The 15,313-nt window shown below is 41.7% G+C and overlaps 1 protein-coding gene across 4 annotated transcripts in view; it reads right to left on the reverse strand.

The window, feature by feature from the left end:
• tanc1b (tetratricopeptide repeat, ankyrin repeat and coiled-coil containing 1b) overlaps positions 1-15,313 on the reverse strand; it is an 86,041-nt gene that overhangs the window by 13,211 nt on the left and 57,517 nt on the right. For all 4 annotated transcript variants that reach the window (XM_077536510.1, XM_077536511.1, XM_077536512.1 and 1 more), the window contains 11 exons: positions 14,298-14,420; positions 13,861-14,142; positions 13,656-13,798; positions 12,305-12,536; positions 12,005-12,171; positions 9,697-10,304; positions 7,839-7,947; positions 7,579-7,701; positions 4,348-4,584; positions 3,020-3,205; positions 2,693-2,771 (listed from right to left, as the gene is read on the reverse strand). In XM_077536510.1, the coding sequence (XP_077392636.1) occupies positions 2,693-2,771; positions 3,020-3,205; positions 4,348-4,584; positions 7,579-7,701; positions 7,839-7,947; positions 9,697-10,304; positions 12,005-12,171; positions 12,305-12,536; positions 13,656-13,798; positions 13,861-14,142; positions 14,298-14,420 (2,289 nt within the window). The remainder of the gene's footprint in view (positions 1-2,692; positions 2,772-3,019; positions 3,206-4,347; positions 4,585-7,578; positions 7,702-7,838; positions 7,948-9,696; positions 10,305-12,004; positions 12,172-12,304; positions 12,537-13,655; positions 13,799-13,860; positions 14,143-14,297; positions 14,421-15,313) is intronic.

The raw sequence follows: 15,313 nt of genomic DNA on the forward strand, positions 1-15,313 counted from the left end.
TTAGTCACAACCAATCAGATCAATTCACTGCCTGTAGTAGCGGTCTGAGAAGTGTGTGCGTTTGTCGGATTATTAACTCTGTACCATTGTTCCTCTGTGCAGCTCCACATCCCAAGGGGGCTTGGCGTCTCGTGATTCTCGATGCATTCTTGTTGTTTCTCGTCTAGTCAAGTTTGTTCTATGCCTCTGGATGTTATGCGAATAAAGTATTAAATTCCTTTTTGTGTCTGCGCTTTTGGGATCCAACCTCCAGAACAGATTTTGCTTTATCATTTTTCTTTAAACCAATTATTTGAGTTTTTTCATTAACTATTTCAGAACTTCAATCTACCAGAATTTGAATTAAAAAACGATTCCATTTAAAAACTACAGCTCTGGAATTGTTTATACACTTTTATGTCTATCTGAGTGGTAATGTTCTCTGGTGGAAAGCAACACAAGCATAACAGCAGGATGATTTCATCTGACCTTCCACCTGTAATACTCCTTGCAATATGAAGTTTCATCCCCGCTAGGCTACGACACAGCGGCAGCCCATTTTCCACGAATACAGATGGGCTCCCGGTGGTTTCTAAATAAGGTCCCTGGTTGGCAACAGGGATATCGCAGATTGTGGTCATCGCAAGGACGCGGAGAGTCACTTTGCCTCAGACCTGCAATTTCACTCGGGTGCAACGGATGCGATTTAGCGAACAGAGCGGAGACGCAAAGTGCTGGAGTAGACTGTGGCTTCACCAAGGAGGAATATTTGGGATTCCTTTGTCCCAGCGCAGTAATAAGGTCTGGCGTCCTGTGGCCATTTAGAAGTGGAAATGGCTTGAGTAAATCGCGGCACGGACGCATGCTCCAAACAGGATGACCCACCTTTTGAATATTCACAATAAACTAATACAGCACACAGTCTACTTTGCGGTACAATGTTTTTTTTTTTAGACGTATGTTTTTCCTTGCTCTGTATCTTGATAAGCACTTCCCTTTGTGTACACTGATTATCAATGCATTAAATCTGCACGAAAAGCACTCTGTCCTCTAATATTGTATAGATGCACATAACAGGTTGTTAGGCAACCTACTATGTGTTTTTTTTCTTTTATAAAGGGAGCGGCTTTGTGTATTATTCTGATCTACGTCAACATTTATTAGACCTTCTGGATCCAAGGGAACAAAATGTAAAAAAAAGCCTGTTAAGATGAGATTTCACTGAGATGTAAGCATCTCAACATGTTGAATGGGATTTTCCATCTTACACTTTGAATTGCTGCCAAACGAGCAGTTGGGAAGGGATCTCAATCCGTAAAATTAGCCTCATAACTTTTACTCCCAGCAAATGAGGCCATCACATTTGTAACAGAGGAGATTATTGATGATTGCCTACTTTTTTGCCTACTAGGGGCCCAACATTTGGTTCAAATATTTAAATCAGCTGTTGGGTTAAATTGAGCAACCCGTCACGAGGAGACAAATTAACTACTGTTGGGATGGTGCTATAATAACCCAGTAGCTGGTTACTGGGTTAATTTTGAGCCAACTGTTTTTAAAAACTACTGGGTCAAAAATGACCCAATTATGGATCTTAAACGGACCGACCACTACTTGGGTCAATTTGTCCCCAAAATGGGTTGCTTGGTATTTAAAAAAAATGGGGGGAAAAAGTCAATTGGGTCAATTTGACCCAAAATTGTGTTCCTTTGTATTTAATTAATAAAATAAAAAATAAAAATAAAAATAAAAATAAAAATAAAATGTCAAATTGACCCAAGGAGTGGTTGGTCCCAATTTGACCTATAATTGGGTCATTTAATCCATTAACCAGCCAGCTTGGATTGATTACAGAGATTTTACTAATTGGTTTATTAAACATTGCAGGTACATTTTGGTAATTGCCATTGGTTTATTTACATAATAAGACGTTAATCATAAATGACCAAATAATAGGTCAAAAAAGGGACTGACCAGGAAATTGGGTTGCTTGTATTGAGAGAAAAAAAAAAAAAAGAAAGAAAGAAAGAAAGAAAGAAAAAGAAAAAAGGAAATTAAAAAAAAGGTTAAATTGACCCTGGTCAGTCTCTTTTAGACCTATAATTAGGTCACTTTTAGTTTAAAGTCTTATTATGTAAATAAAGCAATGGCAATTACCCGCATGTTTCTGCAATGTTGAATAAACCAATTAGTAGAATCTCTTTAATCAAACCAAGTTGCCTCAAATTTGGGTCTAAATTCCCAGTCCAACATGTGCTGCAATCTGCCGAACAGCAAAAGTCAAAACTTTTCAGAGAACAAATGATGAAGATATCTCATTTTGCAACCAGTATGTCATCTTACAAAACCCCTCTGAGCCGCCTAAATCTAAGTATGTTTGTGGAACAGATGGAGGAGTGCTTGAAAATGTCTCAAGTGTTGTTGGCCTCCCAATAAATAGCACCGAGAGGAGACAGCGCAGCAGTAATCTCGCGGCGTGCTGGAGAACCATCCCTCAGAGGGAATGCTGTGTTTACCAACCTCAAAGTAGAAACCCACATGACCACAACAGCAAATGCTTTTACCAGAAAGAACACGACACGAGAACGCAGAGGGGCCATAAAAATGTACACACACACATTTGGTTTGAGACCTTCCGCTCGCAAGAGAATGATAAAACGCCGGCTTGTGATAAAATGAAGCGTGTAATGTAAAAAGATGGATGACAACATACCTGTCTCTCCCCACAGAGTGTCGTGGCTATCAATTTGCACGGCGTACTCATTATTCACTGCCAGCAAGCTGCTCACAACCTGCCAGGAAGAAACTTTGATAAATAGCGTACGGTTTCAGCATAAGAGATCAAATAAACCGCCAGGACGGTATGCTAATTTGGAGTGAAAATCATGGGCGGTAGTACAAACAAAACTCGACGCTGTCTGGCCTTGGCCCCGCAGGTCTCAAAACGACAAGACATCTTCTCACACCGAAACTCTTCATACGTGTATATTACAGGTGCACGTGGGGGTGGATGACGTGCGCGCGCATTAATAAAGCAGACCTGTGTATGTCCCATGCTGGCCGCTCCAATCAAAGCTTGCTGCAGGGCGCTGCTCTTCAAAGCGCAGTCCTGCTGCTGCCCCTCGGCGCTCCATTCCATCTCCAGCAGGTACTGGATAATATCTGGATGCCCTCGCAGAGCGGCGTGGACGAGAGCGCACTGGCCGCTCTTATCTGTATGGTCGACCTGGCAAACACATGCTTGTTAGCTGTCTAGCTTGTTTTGTCAATTGGTTCAAGGAGAGAAACCATCCCATTGCTCACGAGCGTGAGGAGTAGCAGAATCAGAACATCCATCCATCCATTTTCTCAACCGCTTCGTCCTCACAAGGGTCGCGGGGTGCTGGAGCCTATCCCAGCCAGCTTTGGGCAGTAGGCGGGGTGCACCCTGAACTGGTCGCCAGCCAATCGCAGGGCACACAGAGACGGACAAGGGACAATTCAGAGTGCCCAATTAACCTGCCATGCATGTCTTTGGAATGTGGGAGGAGACCGGAGTACCCGGAGAAGACCCACGCGGGTACGGGGAGAACACGCAAACTCCACCCAGGAAGGCCGAAGCCTGGACTCGATCTTGAGTCTTCAGGACTGGGAGGCGGACGCGCTAAACACTCAACCACCGTGACGCCTGAATCAGAACAATTAATCAAATTCAAATCGACAATGCTCTGTAGCAATTTTCATATCGCAAAGGATCTATGGATTCAGTTGTTGACCATTAATTTTCACAGGAATTTTGGCGTTCGTACAGTTGAAACAAGCAAAATCGGCAGTGTTAATTCAACTCCTGGAAAGTTAAATTTAATACTTTAAAAGTGTCCCACACCAAATATAGTAAAGAAAAAACAAAACACTTTTCAAATTGTTATTTATTTTTTATTTTTTTACACCGAGATGGAGTTAAAACAACTCTGATGGTAGTTGAAATTTAAGACTAGTAAACACTTAAGCAGTCTTGATTTTTCGCTAAATTCCCAGTGATAACCGAAAGGGAGGAAAATGGCGTTCACTTGTCTCTCTAAAACTGGAGGAGTGCAGGTGCGACAGCGGAGCTTAATTTCACATCTGCAGAGGTACGGTAATCTAACACTAGCTGATCAAATCTGTAAAATAACAACTTCTCTGGACACCATTCAAGTTATATAATTTATATCAACTCCTACAAATTTACCCCTGAAATTCTAACACTGCAGTTTTTGCTTTGCACACCATATAGAGGATAATCTCTACTTACAACACATTTAAACAGGATTACAAGATGGCAGACTGACGATATAGGCCACTATAACTGGGGAGTGTTTTCGTTTCTCCCAAACAACATCTGCTCACCTTGGCCCCCCGCTTGCAGAGCATCATAACGAGACTCAGGTGTCCCGCAGCCGCCGAGTAGCACAGGGGGTTCATTCCGTTTTCCGACACCACCTCCACGCTGGCGCCGAACTCCAGCAGCAAGGAGGCGATTTCCAGATGGCCGAGGTGGCACTGGACGCAGATGACTGGCGCGTTGTTCAGCACCTCCGTGCGGTAATTGACGTTGGCTCCGCCCAGCATTAGCAGACGGCTCACCTGACAGACAGGAACATTGAGTGCCTCACTAAAAGTATAAAAAAAAAACTATAATATGGATGAAAGATGGATAACGTACAGTAAAACTGAGCTAAAGTGAACAATTTGTCTGGCATAAACTTGATAACTTCATTATTCTTCATGGCTCAGTTTGCTGATGTCACATGACCAAACCCAGAAAACGGGTGAGCCGTGATCGGTCGTTACCTGTTTCCTGAGCACGCGTGATGACATCTTCAGTCGACAGCAAGTGGCAAAATGTGTTTTTTAAGGTATTAATTGTACATGAAAAACAATGAAGTTATTAAATTCATTCTAGACATATTAACTTTTTACTGCTGAAAGTGACAAAATGTGTCGAGTATTCCCTTAAAACATAAATACATAAATCATGTAATTTCAAGCTTATCTTACAATACTTCACTTCAAAATAAATAGCTACGGTCCCCATGAAATTATGTACATAATCGCTTTACCGTATTATTATATAAACACAAATAATTGATGGATAACTAATTTTGAAACCAGAAGTCAAGGAGAAAAAGTTTATTCAAACATTTTTAATTTATTTATTTTAAAGGGACGAGGTTGGGACCATAAAATGCTTGCAATATCTCAGCTGTCAATTTGCTTTAGTGGGCCACATAAAAAAATGTGGCGGTCCATATCTGGCCCCCAAGCCTCGACTTGAACACCTGTGCTTGAACTTACCTGTGGTTATGGATATGAATACGTGTTTGTCTATGCGTGCTCTGTGTACCCAGCCTCTTGTCAAGAGTCAGAAGAGATGGGCTGTAGCTCAGCCGCAACCCTAATCAGGACAAAAGCTATCGAAAATGGATGTGTGGAGGAATATGATCAATGATATATGCAAAGACCTGATCTCGACATGTTTTTCAACACCATCACCATGGCAACAAATAACAGCTTCAAAAAATGTGTCTTTTGAAAGTATTTGAACAAGTAACACAGTAGCTCAGTATTTTTATATTCAAATCAAATCTTTTGAAAATGTTACCTTCACCTGAACTCGAGCGCCTTCTCGATGTAAAGGGCGGACATTCCACTGAAGCAAATATCAAGACAGATTTGTCTGCTCTCCGGGATGAGGAAAATCAATAATACACGTATAGTACAACAAAGGCAGAGGGCCAAACGAGTATTCCGAGGACAGAATATGAAATAGCGTTAATTTGTTGCTTCTGAATAGATTTAAGCGAGACGGAGGACAGAACAAGGTCACTCTGTAAATGCTCCGCTGTGAGTGATGTCGCGCTCGCGCATAATAACTTACAAATGTATATTGGTGATGACAACAAGCGAAACGCGAACACCGGTGACAAGCGGGGAAAAAGACAACTTATTTAGCCAAAAGCCAGAAAGCATCAATCAGAGTTAATGGGCTTTTTTTTGAAGAGGCTAATGTCTCCTCTCAGTGCAAACAAAAGCCAAAGCGCGCAGCATCTGAATTGATTTCAAATGAGAAGTTGTAGCAACTCTTTGGTATTACTCATTAGCAGTAAACAATGTGCATAAGAGGGTCCAAAGGCGCGGAACAAAGATGCAAATGGGTCTACACTTGAATTGATTGGGCGGCCGCCACCCAATATTGAAAGTATTTGTGGAGCTGGCATGTCTTCTAACACGTTTCTGACATTCAGTCTACACAATTTGTCGACAGAGTAGAAAACTGAGAGGTCATGCAAGAAGGTTGCACAGGTCTATTACCTTACATGCTACGCAAATGATCTTTACAACTTACTATTTTACGGTGTAACTAATACAGCAGATGTCACTTTGCACTGAGGCCGCTAGGCCCTTGCGTCCACAACTGACGCTTTAAAGTGGATGCTTTATGAAATGGGAGGTGCACATTTGACCTTTGCGCATCAACATTTACTGTGTTGTGACAGGGTGTAAAAGGCTAATGTTTTTCCAGATCACTATTGAGTCATCATATTCCATTTCCAGTCTTCATAATCTCAGCTAGCATTAGCCAAACGTGTTATTGTCATCTAATCATTGATTGTTTCATTAGGAAAACTAATGACTACTTTAGTATGTTTTTTTTCTTCAGGTATTTAGTCTTATATGAAAACAAATATCTTAATTTATATTCTTTGTCAAAGGTTTACATCCATGAATGACAACACATGGTACAAAAGATGTATAGCAAGAAGTAAAATCAACATGATAAGCATGAATTAAACTTAAAACCAACACCAAAGTGCGGCATGGCTCAGTGATAGAGTGGTTGTCTTGCAATCCTGACGATGTTGGTTCGATCCTGCGCCATTCTGGCTGTCAAAGTATCCTTGAGCAAGATACTGAACCCACAGTTGCTCCTGATGCTGCGTCATCAGTAGGTGAATGAGTAGTCAAAATGTGAAGAGCTTTGAGGGCCTTGCGAGGTAGAAAGGCGCGATATAAATGAAGTACCATGTACCAAGATACCACCAGATGGCGAAAAAATAACATTTCTCTAACTTTGGCCTGATCATACGTAAGCATAGAGCTGCCAATGTGGAGTAAACATTTTTGGCTGGCGAGTATGTTCGAACATACTCGCAAATATGTTCGAACATACTCGCAAATGCGTTCCAACATAGTCGCAAATATGTTTGAACATACTCGCAAATATGTTCGAACATACTCGCAAATGCGTTCCAACATAGTCGCAAATATGTTTGAACATACTCGCAAATATGTTCGAACATACTCGCAAATGCGTTCCAACAGTCGCAAATATGTTTGAACATACTCGCAAATATGTTCGAACATACTTGCAAATGTGTTCAAAAGTATTGAAATATGTTTGAACATACTCTCAAATATGTTCGAACGTACGCATGAGCACATAAACAGCAAATAGCAACAAGATTTTCAGAAAATAACAGAGGGTCCAAAAAAAAAAAAAAAAAAAAGTGCAAATATGCAAATGTGTAAAAGCTCGGGTTCACTGTGCTTTGACTTTTACCAGAGTTTTGGTCTCACCTTCACATTTGGAGTGTAGAGGTTTCTCAGAGAGGCTAACGCTGCAGAGAGGCCGTCGGCGCTGCAGCTGATCCACAAAGCCTGCAGCACACTGGATGACACGCCCGTTTTCTTACTCAGGCCCTGCCACGCGCACAGGAAAACAACATGAATGCGCACAAACACACTTGTAGCGTACAAAGAACCGAAGCTAAACATGAGAGCTCTGTGACAAGCGCAGCATAATTCCCCCAAAAACGTTCTCCCGGCATCTTTCTTACCTTGAAGATGTGTGCCTTAAGAATGTGGTGTCCCAATTCCATGGTCTGCTGCCGATTGAGTTTCCCTTCTTGACGCGACAGCATGAATGCAATGAGAGCGTGACCAGTCCTGCGTAACACAATAGGCCAGTGTTTCCCAACGTTGATTGAGCCAAGGCGCCCATTTTACATTCGGAAACTCTCACGGCACGCCACAAATGTCACAAGAAGTATGAATATGGAAATATTGATGATGTCTTAATTTACTCATAAATTGATTTGCTTTATGTGAAATCTGGACTTGTTTAATTGAACAAAAAGCAGATGACTTATTCCAGCAGTAAATATATTTTCATATAAATCTCTCATGGCACACTAGCGTGTCACAACACCCTGGTTGGGTATCATTGCAATAGAGCAGAAAATCAGTTGTTGGAAAGAAAAACAAGTTAGTTAAGGAATAAGCTCTTCACTGCAATAACATATGGTAACATTGAAAGCAGCACTTCATTAAGGTGTGTGTCGTATCATTAAGAGATGGCAGGCCCAGCTTTTCGTCTTGGAGTGTCATTAAAAGGACATGCATGATTGGAGATCACTTTGATTGGGTTAAAATTCTCAGTAGTCGCAGCATACCAGCTTTTATCTGCATATTCATCGCGGCTGCCAAATCTCAAGCCTTTGTTTTAATGAATGATTAGAATTATGAAACGCTGCTCTGGTGGACTTAGGAATCTGCTCTTTGTGAGCACGGATAATGCGGAAGACCCCGGGAGGGAAGAAGCAAACACAGCTGATAAAATCTTGTTGTCTTCAGTTTCTAAAAAAAAAGTCAATTTTTAAATCTTTTTTTTTTTTTTAGGGCTGCGTGCAGCTGTTATTCAGTGTTCATGTTATTATTAATCTCTTTCTTATGATTTTTCTTAGAATGTTTTTTGTCTATATCTTCTTTGAGGAATGCAACCACTTTGTTGTGATGTGTTTTGAGTTGGGTCATGGAGTCATTATGTTGTTATTGCCCTGTATTTGTCCCTTGTGTTGATGATGTTGTCAGTAGCTATGCAGTTGCTGTAGTCTTCTATCCGTCCCACTTAGGTCTTGTATTTAATCACACGTATTTTGTCATATGGACCTTTATTCTGTCATATAGACTGGTCCTAGCTGGAATTACCGAGTGACACTGTTGTCAATACGTCAAGGTTTCTCCACCAAGTGTTTTCTTTGAGGAAAACTGAATCCAGCCCTGCTCTCTGTTGCTACTTTGTATTTTTGTCTCTTAATTAAGACTTTCTGTTTTTCAACTTCTGTCTCTTGTCTGCAATGGAAAAACTGCAACCTCGGGTGTTTTTATGGGTAAAAAGCATTATGAGGTGCTAGATATAATATACGTACTACCTTCTTTTTTTTTTCTTTTCTTTTTTTAACCACAAAAACATGTTGCAATTGTCAAGGAAGAAGCAGATTGCCCTGGTTGCAAAAGCGAAATTATAACATCAACAATTAATTGACAAGTATTTTAGTAATCAAGTAATCATTTGGAGCCACTTCTTTATTTAAAATTGTCCAAATCCTTTGATATTAGCAAATCAGCAGTAATTGTTCACTGATTTCTGTCCTTGATGAAAGACCAGATTGTTTTCTGTGTTTAACCAAAATTAAACATCTGTTTTTACTTTGGAAAACAATGACCGAACCGGTAACATATTACAACATCACCCAAACCCCCCCGCCTTTTTTTTTTTTTTAAATCACTATACGAATACAAAGTATGAAATAAACACACCTCATTGATTAATCAACAATAATAAGGGGTAAAAATGCACTTGTTCAAATTTCACATTTCAATCACAGTAAAAAAAAAAAGCAAAGAAGTACTAACCTGGGGTCACAGAGGAAGTCTGTGCTCTCGCCGTCAGCCCTCCACACCAGCCACTCTCTGAAGGAGGGGTGGCAAAACATACGCGTCTTGTCGCGCCGTCTGATGAGAAAGCCCGACAGCGAGTCCATGCGTTGCTGGAAGTCCTCCCAGGGCAGCTCCCCCTGGACGTCGCAGGCGTTGACGGCGTGGAACAGCTGCTCGTCGGTCATCGGGTGCAGCGAGGCCAGCGCCACGTTGAGGATGGGCAGCGAGCGCTCAAAGGCCGAATTGGTCATGAACTTCATGTTGCACTGCAGCTGGTAGAGCTCGGCCAGCGAGACGGGCACCACCTTGTAGCTGGAGCTCTTGATCACCAGGTGGCCCCTCTCGAATAGATCCAGGGTGAGTTTGAGGTACAGGTAGGAGCCCTGACTGCGGGAGATGAGGTGGCTGCTTAGCTTTCCCACCGTGACGGGTTCCGCTTTTCCATTGAGACTAATGTTGTTCATGATGTCCTTGCTGCCGCTGACACGGTACTGGATGTATGCGTTGAGGTCGTTGCTTATCTCTTTATTGTCTGAAAAGTCGTCCAGAGAGATCTTGGAGAAAGGCAGCAGGCTGGTGATCTCCTATGGAACATAGGAAGTCAATATAGAAATGAGTATAACGATAAAAGAAATGAAAGTCATAAAACAGCACTTTTCCATTTCAAATATTTATCACCTGCAAAATCAATAAGTGACTTGTACATTTTGCGATCTAACTGGCCAATCTGGAGTTGGTAGTATCAGTGATGTCTTTTTTTTTCCACTGAAAATAATATTGTTTTTGTGTTATTATTTTTATACTATCACCAGTGTGTCGATTCTTGATAAAAGTCAACGGGAAAAAGCTTGGAGCATCACCAGCCCATCATAACAATGCCGAGGCTGATCCAAAACAAAAGGACAAACCTCCATTGCGAAAGTAATTGAATGTTTTCCTGTAGTTCAATTATATTCAGCATGACCAAACAGAAACAGACTTTTTGAGCAGAAGACATCCTAAGGCTACGTGTAAAGAGTCACTTTTTTTTTTTTTTTTTCGCGTGATAAATATCAGAGGAGCATCTCGGAGCAGTTAGCGGGCTAACACACTGAGCCTTCAGGCTCTAGTAGACACTGGTGACTGGATAAAATGTTGATATGAAGTCAAGAGCATCAATACCACTCTTGTCAGACTGAGTACAAGTATGTTTGAGTACTCTTCGATACCAAGTACTGATACTTTATTATGTCTTGAAATTGTGATGAAAATGTGTGATAAATTATTGTTCAGACTTATCTTTTCTTGCAAATGGTACCCATTTCACTTAAATACTTTTCTTTTGGAGTAACAACTTGTTATTACTGACATCCATATTTTTCTTAACAGTGGCCACACATTTTCAATTATGCGGTGTCTCAGTCTAAACACTAAGGGTCATTATGTATCGTGTACATAGAAAAGAGACGAAGAATTAACTACAAAATCAAGTCATGAAAATATAAAAAATTCTTGTGAATTCCACAACGTTGTCCTGAGGATTGATGAAATCAACACACCTTAATCCTCCTCTGCCAGTCTGATGCTGCAGTAACATTGATTGGCGAGATAATATTGCTCTCATAAAACAAATATGTACGCTCATACACATGTAGCACTCAATCAGTACCGATCTACTGAATGGATGCGGTGCTGTTGAAACTACAAGCGAGTGGATGTCGCCATGAACTACCGGGCAAAGTGTAATATACTTTTTTTTTTTTGGGTTTCGAAGAAGAACTGGAAAGACAGAATCTGAGACCGTCTTCTGAATATGAATAACTTTGATTCCAAATGTCACTGAGTCCAAACTCTCTCTGTGACAAGAGACAACTTAACAGGAAATTTGTGAAGAAGCAAAGAAATCACGTCTTTCAATTTGTGCAATAGTGCTGACACAAAAAAAAAAAAGCCAGAGCAGCATACACAAGGGAATGTCACGGCTTAATCCATGTATTCATCCATTTTCTATACCGCTTATCCTGCTCATGGTTGTGGCAAGCTGACGCCTATCACAGCTGACTTGGGCAAAAGACAGACTCCAGCTTGGAGTAGTTGCCAGTCACTCAAACGGCTGACAACAACTCATACGATCACTAAGTGGAAACTGGACCAAAGCTGCTTGCACAGATGTCAGGAGAGTGAAGCATTGCACCGTCAAGTGACTCACTCTTAGTATGTTATACAATAGCTCACTTTTTCCTAATCCTGCCCAAATATGTAAAAAGTCATTACCATCCGACATTAGTAAAGAGTTGTTCCTTACCAGCAAGTTGACACGGACGGTGACCACCAGTTTAAGCCAGGTAGGGAACTTGGTTATGATCTTTGTAATGAAGGAGGCAATGGTGTCTCCGTAGTCAGGCTTATGAAATTCAGCCTCATTCAGCCCGTCTATCAAAATGATGAGATTCTCCTCGGGAATCTTCCGCTCTGGAAAGACATAAACACAAAGATTTAGAGGAGTGAGATGTGCAGTCAGCTTTATATGAATCACATCCATGTGATGTCACGTTTAAAAAGGCCAAAGCTGACCTTTTAAAACATCAAACGGCAATGTTTTTACCTTTACGAAGGTTGGCCAGAGGCTCAAGGACGCCCCTTCGGAAAGCGGCCATGGGGTCCTGGACGCAGGAGCGCAGACTGAGCATGCTCTGGAGGTGGGGCTCTTTCAGCAAGAGCTCCCGGTAGGAAATAAGTTGGTGCGCTCGGCACAACAGGGCGGCGATGCTGTGCACAAACTCTGGGACCAAACAGGTGTATGTGTTGTCTGCTTGGCAGTAATGATAGGCCACCACCTGTAAGAAAACGAGATGGCGACGTTAGATGACACTTGGAAGATTGTGATCAGAGACCCTAGCACTTCTCCTTTGCCGAGATAATCAAACATTTTGATTAGACGGCATGATAATTGCACAGGTGAGTCATAGGCTGCCGACAATAAATGGCCACTCAAAAACGTGCAGTTTTACTGTAATGCCACACCTGTTAAGACGATGGATTTTGACAGATTTGTGAAAAACAATGGTGAAAAATGCGCCTTTGTGTAGAAAATAGATAGAAAAATCTTAGATCCTGAAATATAAGACTAAAAACAGTGTAATATGGCCTTGCTGAAAACAATATTCCCAGAGTTCATTGCAAATTTATCATCACAAAAGATATAGTACTCTTTTGAAACCAATCATAGGCGAGAAAAATATCTGCCCAACTACCACAGTGCGCCTGATTAAGAAACTGGAAAGCGCTTAATCACCTCAAATAAACTCTTAAAAAAAATAATAATAAATCCCAGGTGGACCTCTGATTCTGAGCAGGCCAAGGAAAGAGGTAGAACTGGTGAATAAGGAAAGGAGATGCCTGTGGGGGTGGTCATAACACCTAATTATACTCCAACCTGGAGGAGCTGACACACTTTCAGGGTCAGCGGGTGTGGTGGGGGGAGGTAAGCAGATGACCTGCTCCTCTATTGGACACATCTCAGTTGCTCGCTGATTAGTCATGCAACCTTGACCAGTTTCTGGAATAATCACAGACTATTAGTCCCAAACTAGCAAATATAGTTTCGTCCTAAATGTAACCCTAAACCCTTTGTTAATATTTTTGTGTGTGGAACAAACAAATTGCATGTGCATGATTTCCTTTTGGAAATATTGCAAACAAAAAATAAATTATTCATTCTATTTTTATTTTTGTTAATCAGCGTCAGCCTTAATATACAAACAGAAACATATTTGACTTATTACTTAAGACAGTGGTTTTCATTACAAGATAAAGGTTCCAAGGCACCACTACACTACAGCATCTCACTAGCACCTTTTTCAAGCTCTAACAAATGATCCCAATAACATCATCTCCCCTATTTGTACCTTGAACCCATTGACCCCCACCCTCTCAGTACTTTAGCCAAGATGTACCTTCGCAGCCAGCCGTTTGACAGCCTCCTCCCTGCGGCGCTGCATTTCAGGCGTCCCCGGACAGCTATTGGTCCTCAATGTATTCGTGGCACTCGAGGGGGGAGTGGGCTGCGGGGGCTGGCTGAGAGGAAGTTCGACAGCGCCTTCGAAAGACATAAATGTTTTGTGTTCTGGCGAGCATCGTCATTGAAATGTTGTGTCTTACTTTTCGGGGAGGCGCTCGGACTGTTGGATGCAATCTGCCGCATGCGTCCGCCGTGGCAGCTCAGCGCAACCAGCCGGGAGATGATGGCCGTCTTCCCGTAACCCACGCTGCCCACTATCACGACGCCGTGGCTCTCCGCGCACTCGCCGTCCTTCAAGACGTCTTCCAGCTTGTGGAAGAGCCAATCTCGGCCCACGAAGACGGAATCCATGGTGATGCTGGGCACCTCGAACAACAGGGGCTTGAGCATGATATCCACCGGTTTGTAGGGAGTAAAACGACCTAGGGGGGAAAAGGTCAGCAAAATGGGACATAGCCTTGAAAACATTCCGTTTTCCATTACCCAGAGAGGTTTAAAGGTGAAATTGGGTTGTAATCCAAGCTGGGTTTATCTCTCCCCAGATTGCATGTACAGTAACAACACATATTGCAGACACCTTTGGAGTCCTGAGGTGGCCTCCCCCCCGTATTGTGCCAGGGGAGGCGAATGGACGTCCGCAGCGGCGTGTTGCGCTGTTCATCGAGATAGCTCAGGTCTTCCAGTTTTGTGGAGCTGGTTGCTATCGATACAGAAGAAGAGAAAAAGTGAAGAAAACACTCGGGTGCATCTTGATTTGGTTTGTCGCAATTGTAAAGCGCAAAGTAGAGAAATAAATAATCCAGAGTGTGCTTTTATAGCACATTTGGTGTCTCCACGTGGAGATAAGCACACTTTGGTGGCTGGCTTGCAAGCACATGAACGGATACCATTATGATGCAGCGGAATGTAGTTGACAGTATCCCCAAGTCAAACCTTAAAAGTCTTTCGTCAACACCGCACTCGACTATTGGAAGCTTTCTCCTCCATCAAGAGGGTGATTAAAATGAGTTTTATGATATTTTCAAGCATCTGCTGGTATCACTTCTCTCATTTGAATATTCTGTGAAACGAGATTTGAGATTTAGAGTGCTGTAAGAAAACATGTTTAAAAAAATAAAAAAGTCAAATGCAGGCAGGACAGTTGATTTTACTTGGAGAAAATGATAAATTAAAGCTTGGCATGACAACAGACCTGACTATATTTTAGGCAGTGTGCACATTAACCGTCAAATTACTTTCTGTTTCATCCATTCCTCACGTGTTTTAATTTTAACTCAAATGCTTCCAGCAAAACTGGCTGTAAATGACACATTCTCCATGTCAACAGTCAAAACGATCGCTCTCTGACAAACGTATTCCAGATGATATCAGATAGAATCAAGCTAGAAGATCCGAGATGGTCCACTGTGAAACTTGGGTGACAGGAGCTTTAGGACAAAGCAAGGAAACAAAAGATTTCAAGCTCAAGACAATTTAATGACGGAACAAAGCTACGAAAATAAGAAACAAAGCTCAGATCTTGGCAAGAGGTAACTTTTTTTGTACTTGAAAAATGAAAATGAAAATCAAACACTTTAGTGTAATTTGACCTGA

This window comes from Festucalex cinctus, chromosome 11 (assembly GCF_051991245.1).
Source record: "Festucalex cinctus isolate MCC-2025b chromosome 11, RoL_Fcin_1.0, whole genome shotgun sequence".
In the NCBI taxonomy this organism is placed as follows: domain Eukaryota; kingdom Metazoa; phylum Chordata; class Actinopteri; order Syngnathiformes; family Syngnathidae; genus Festucalex; species Festucalex cinctus.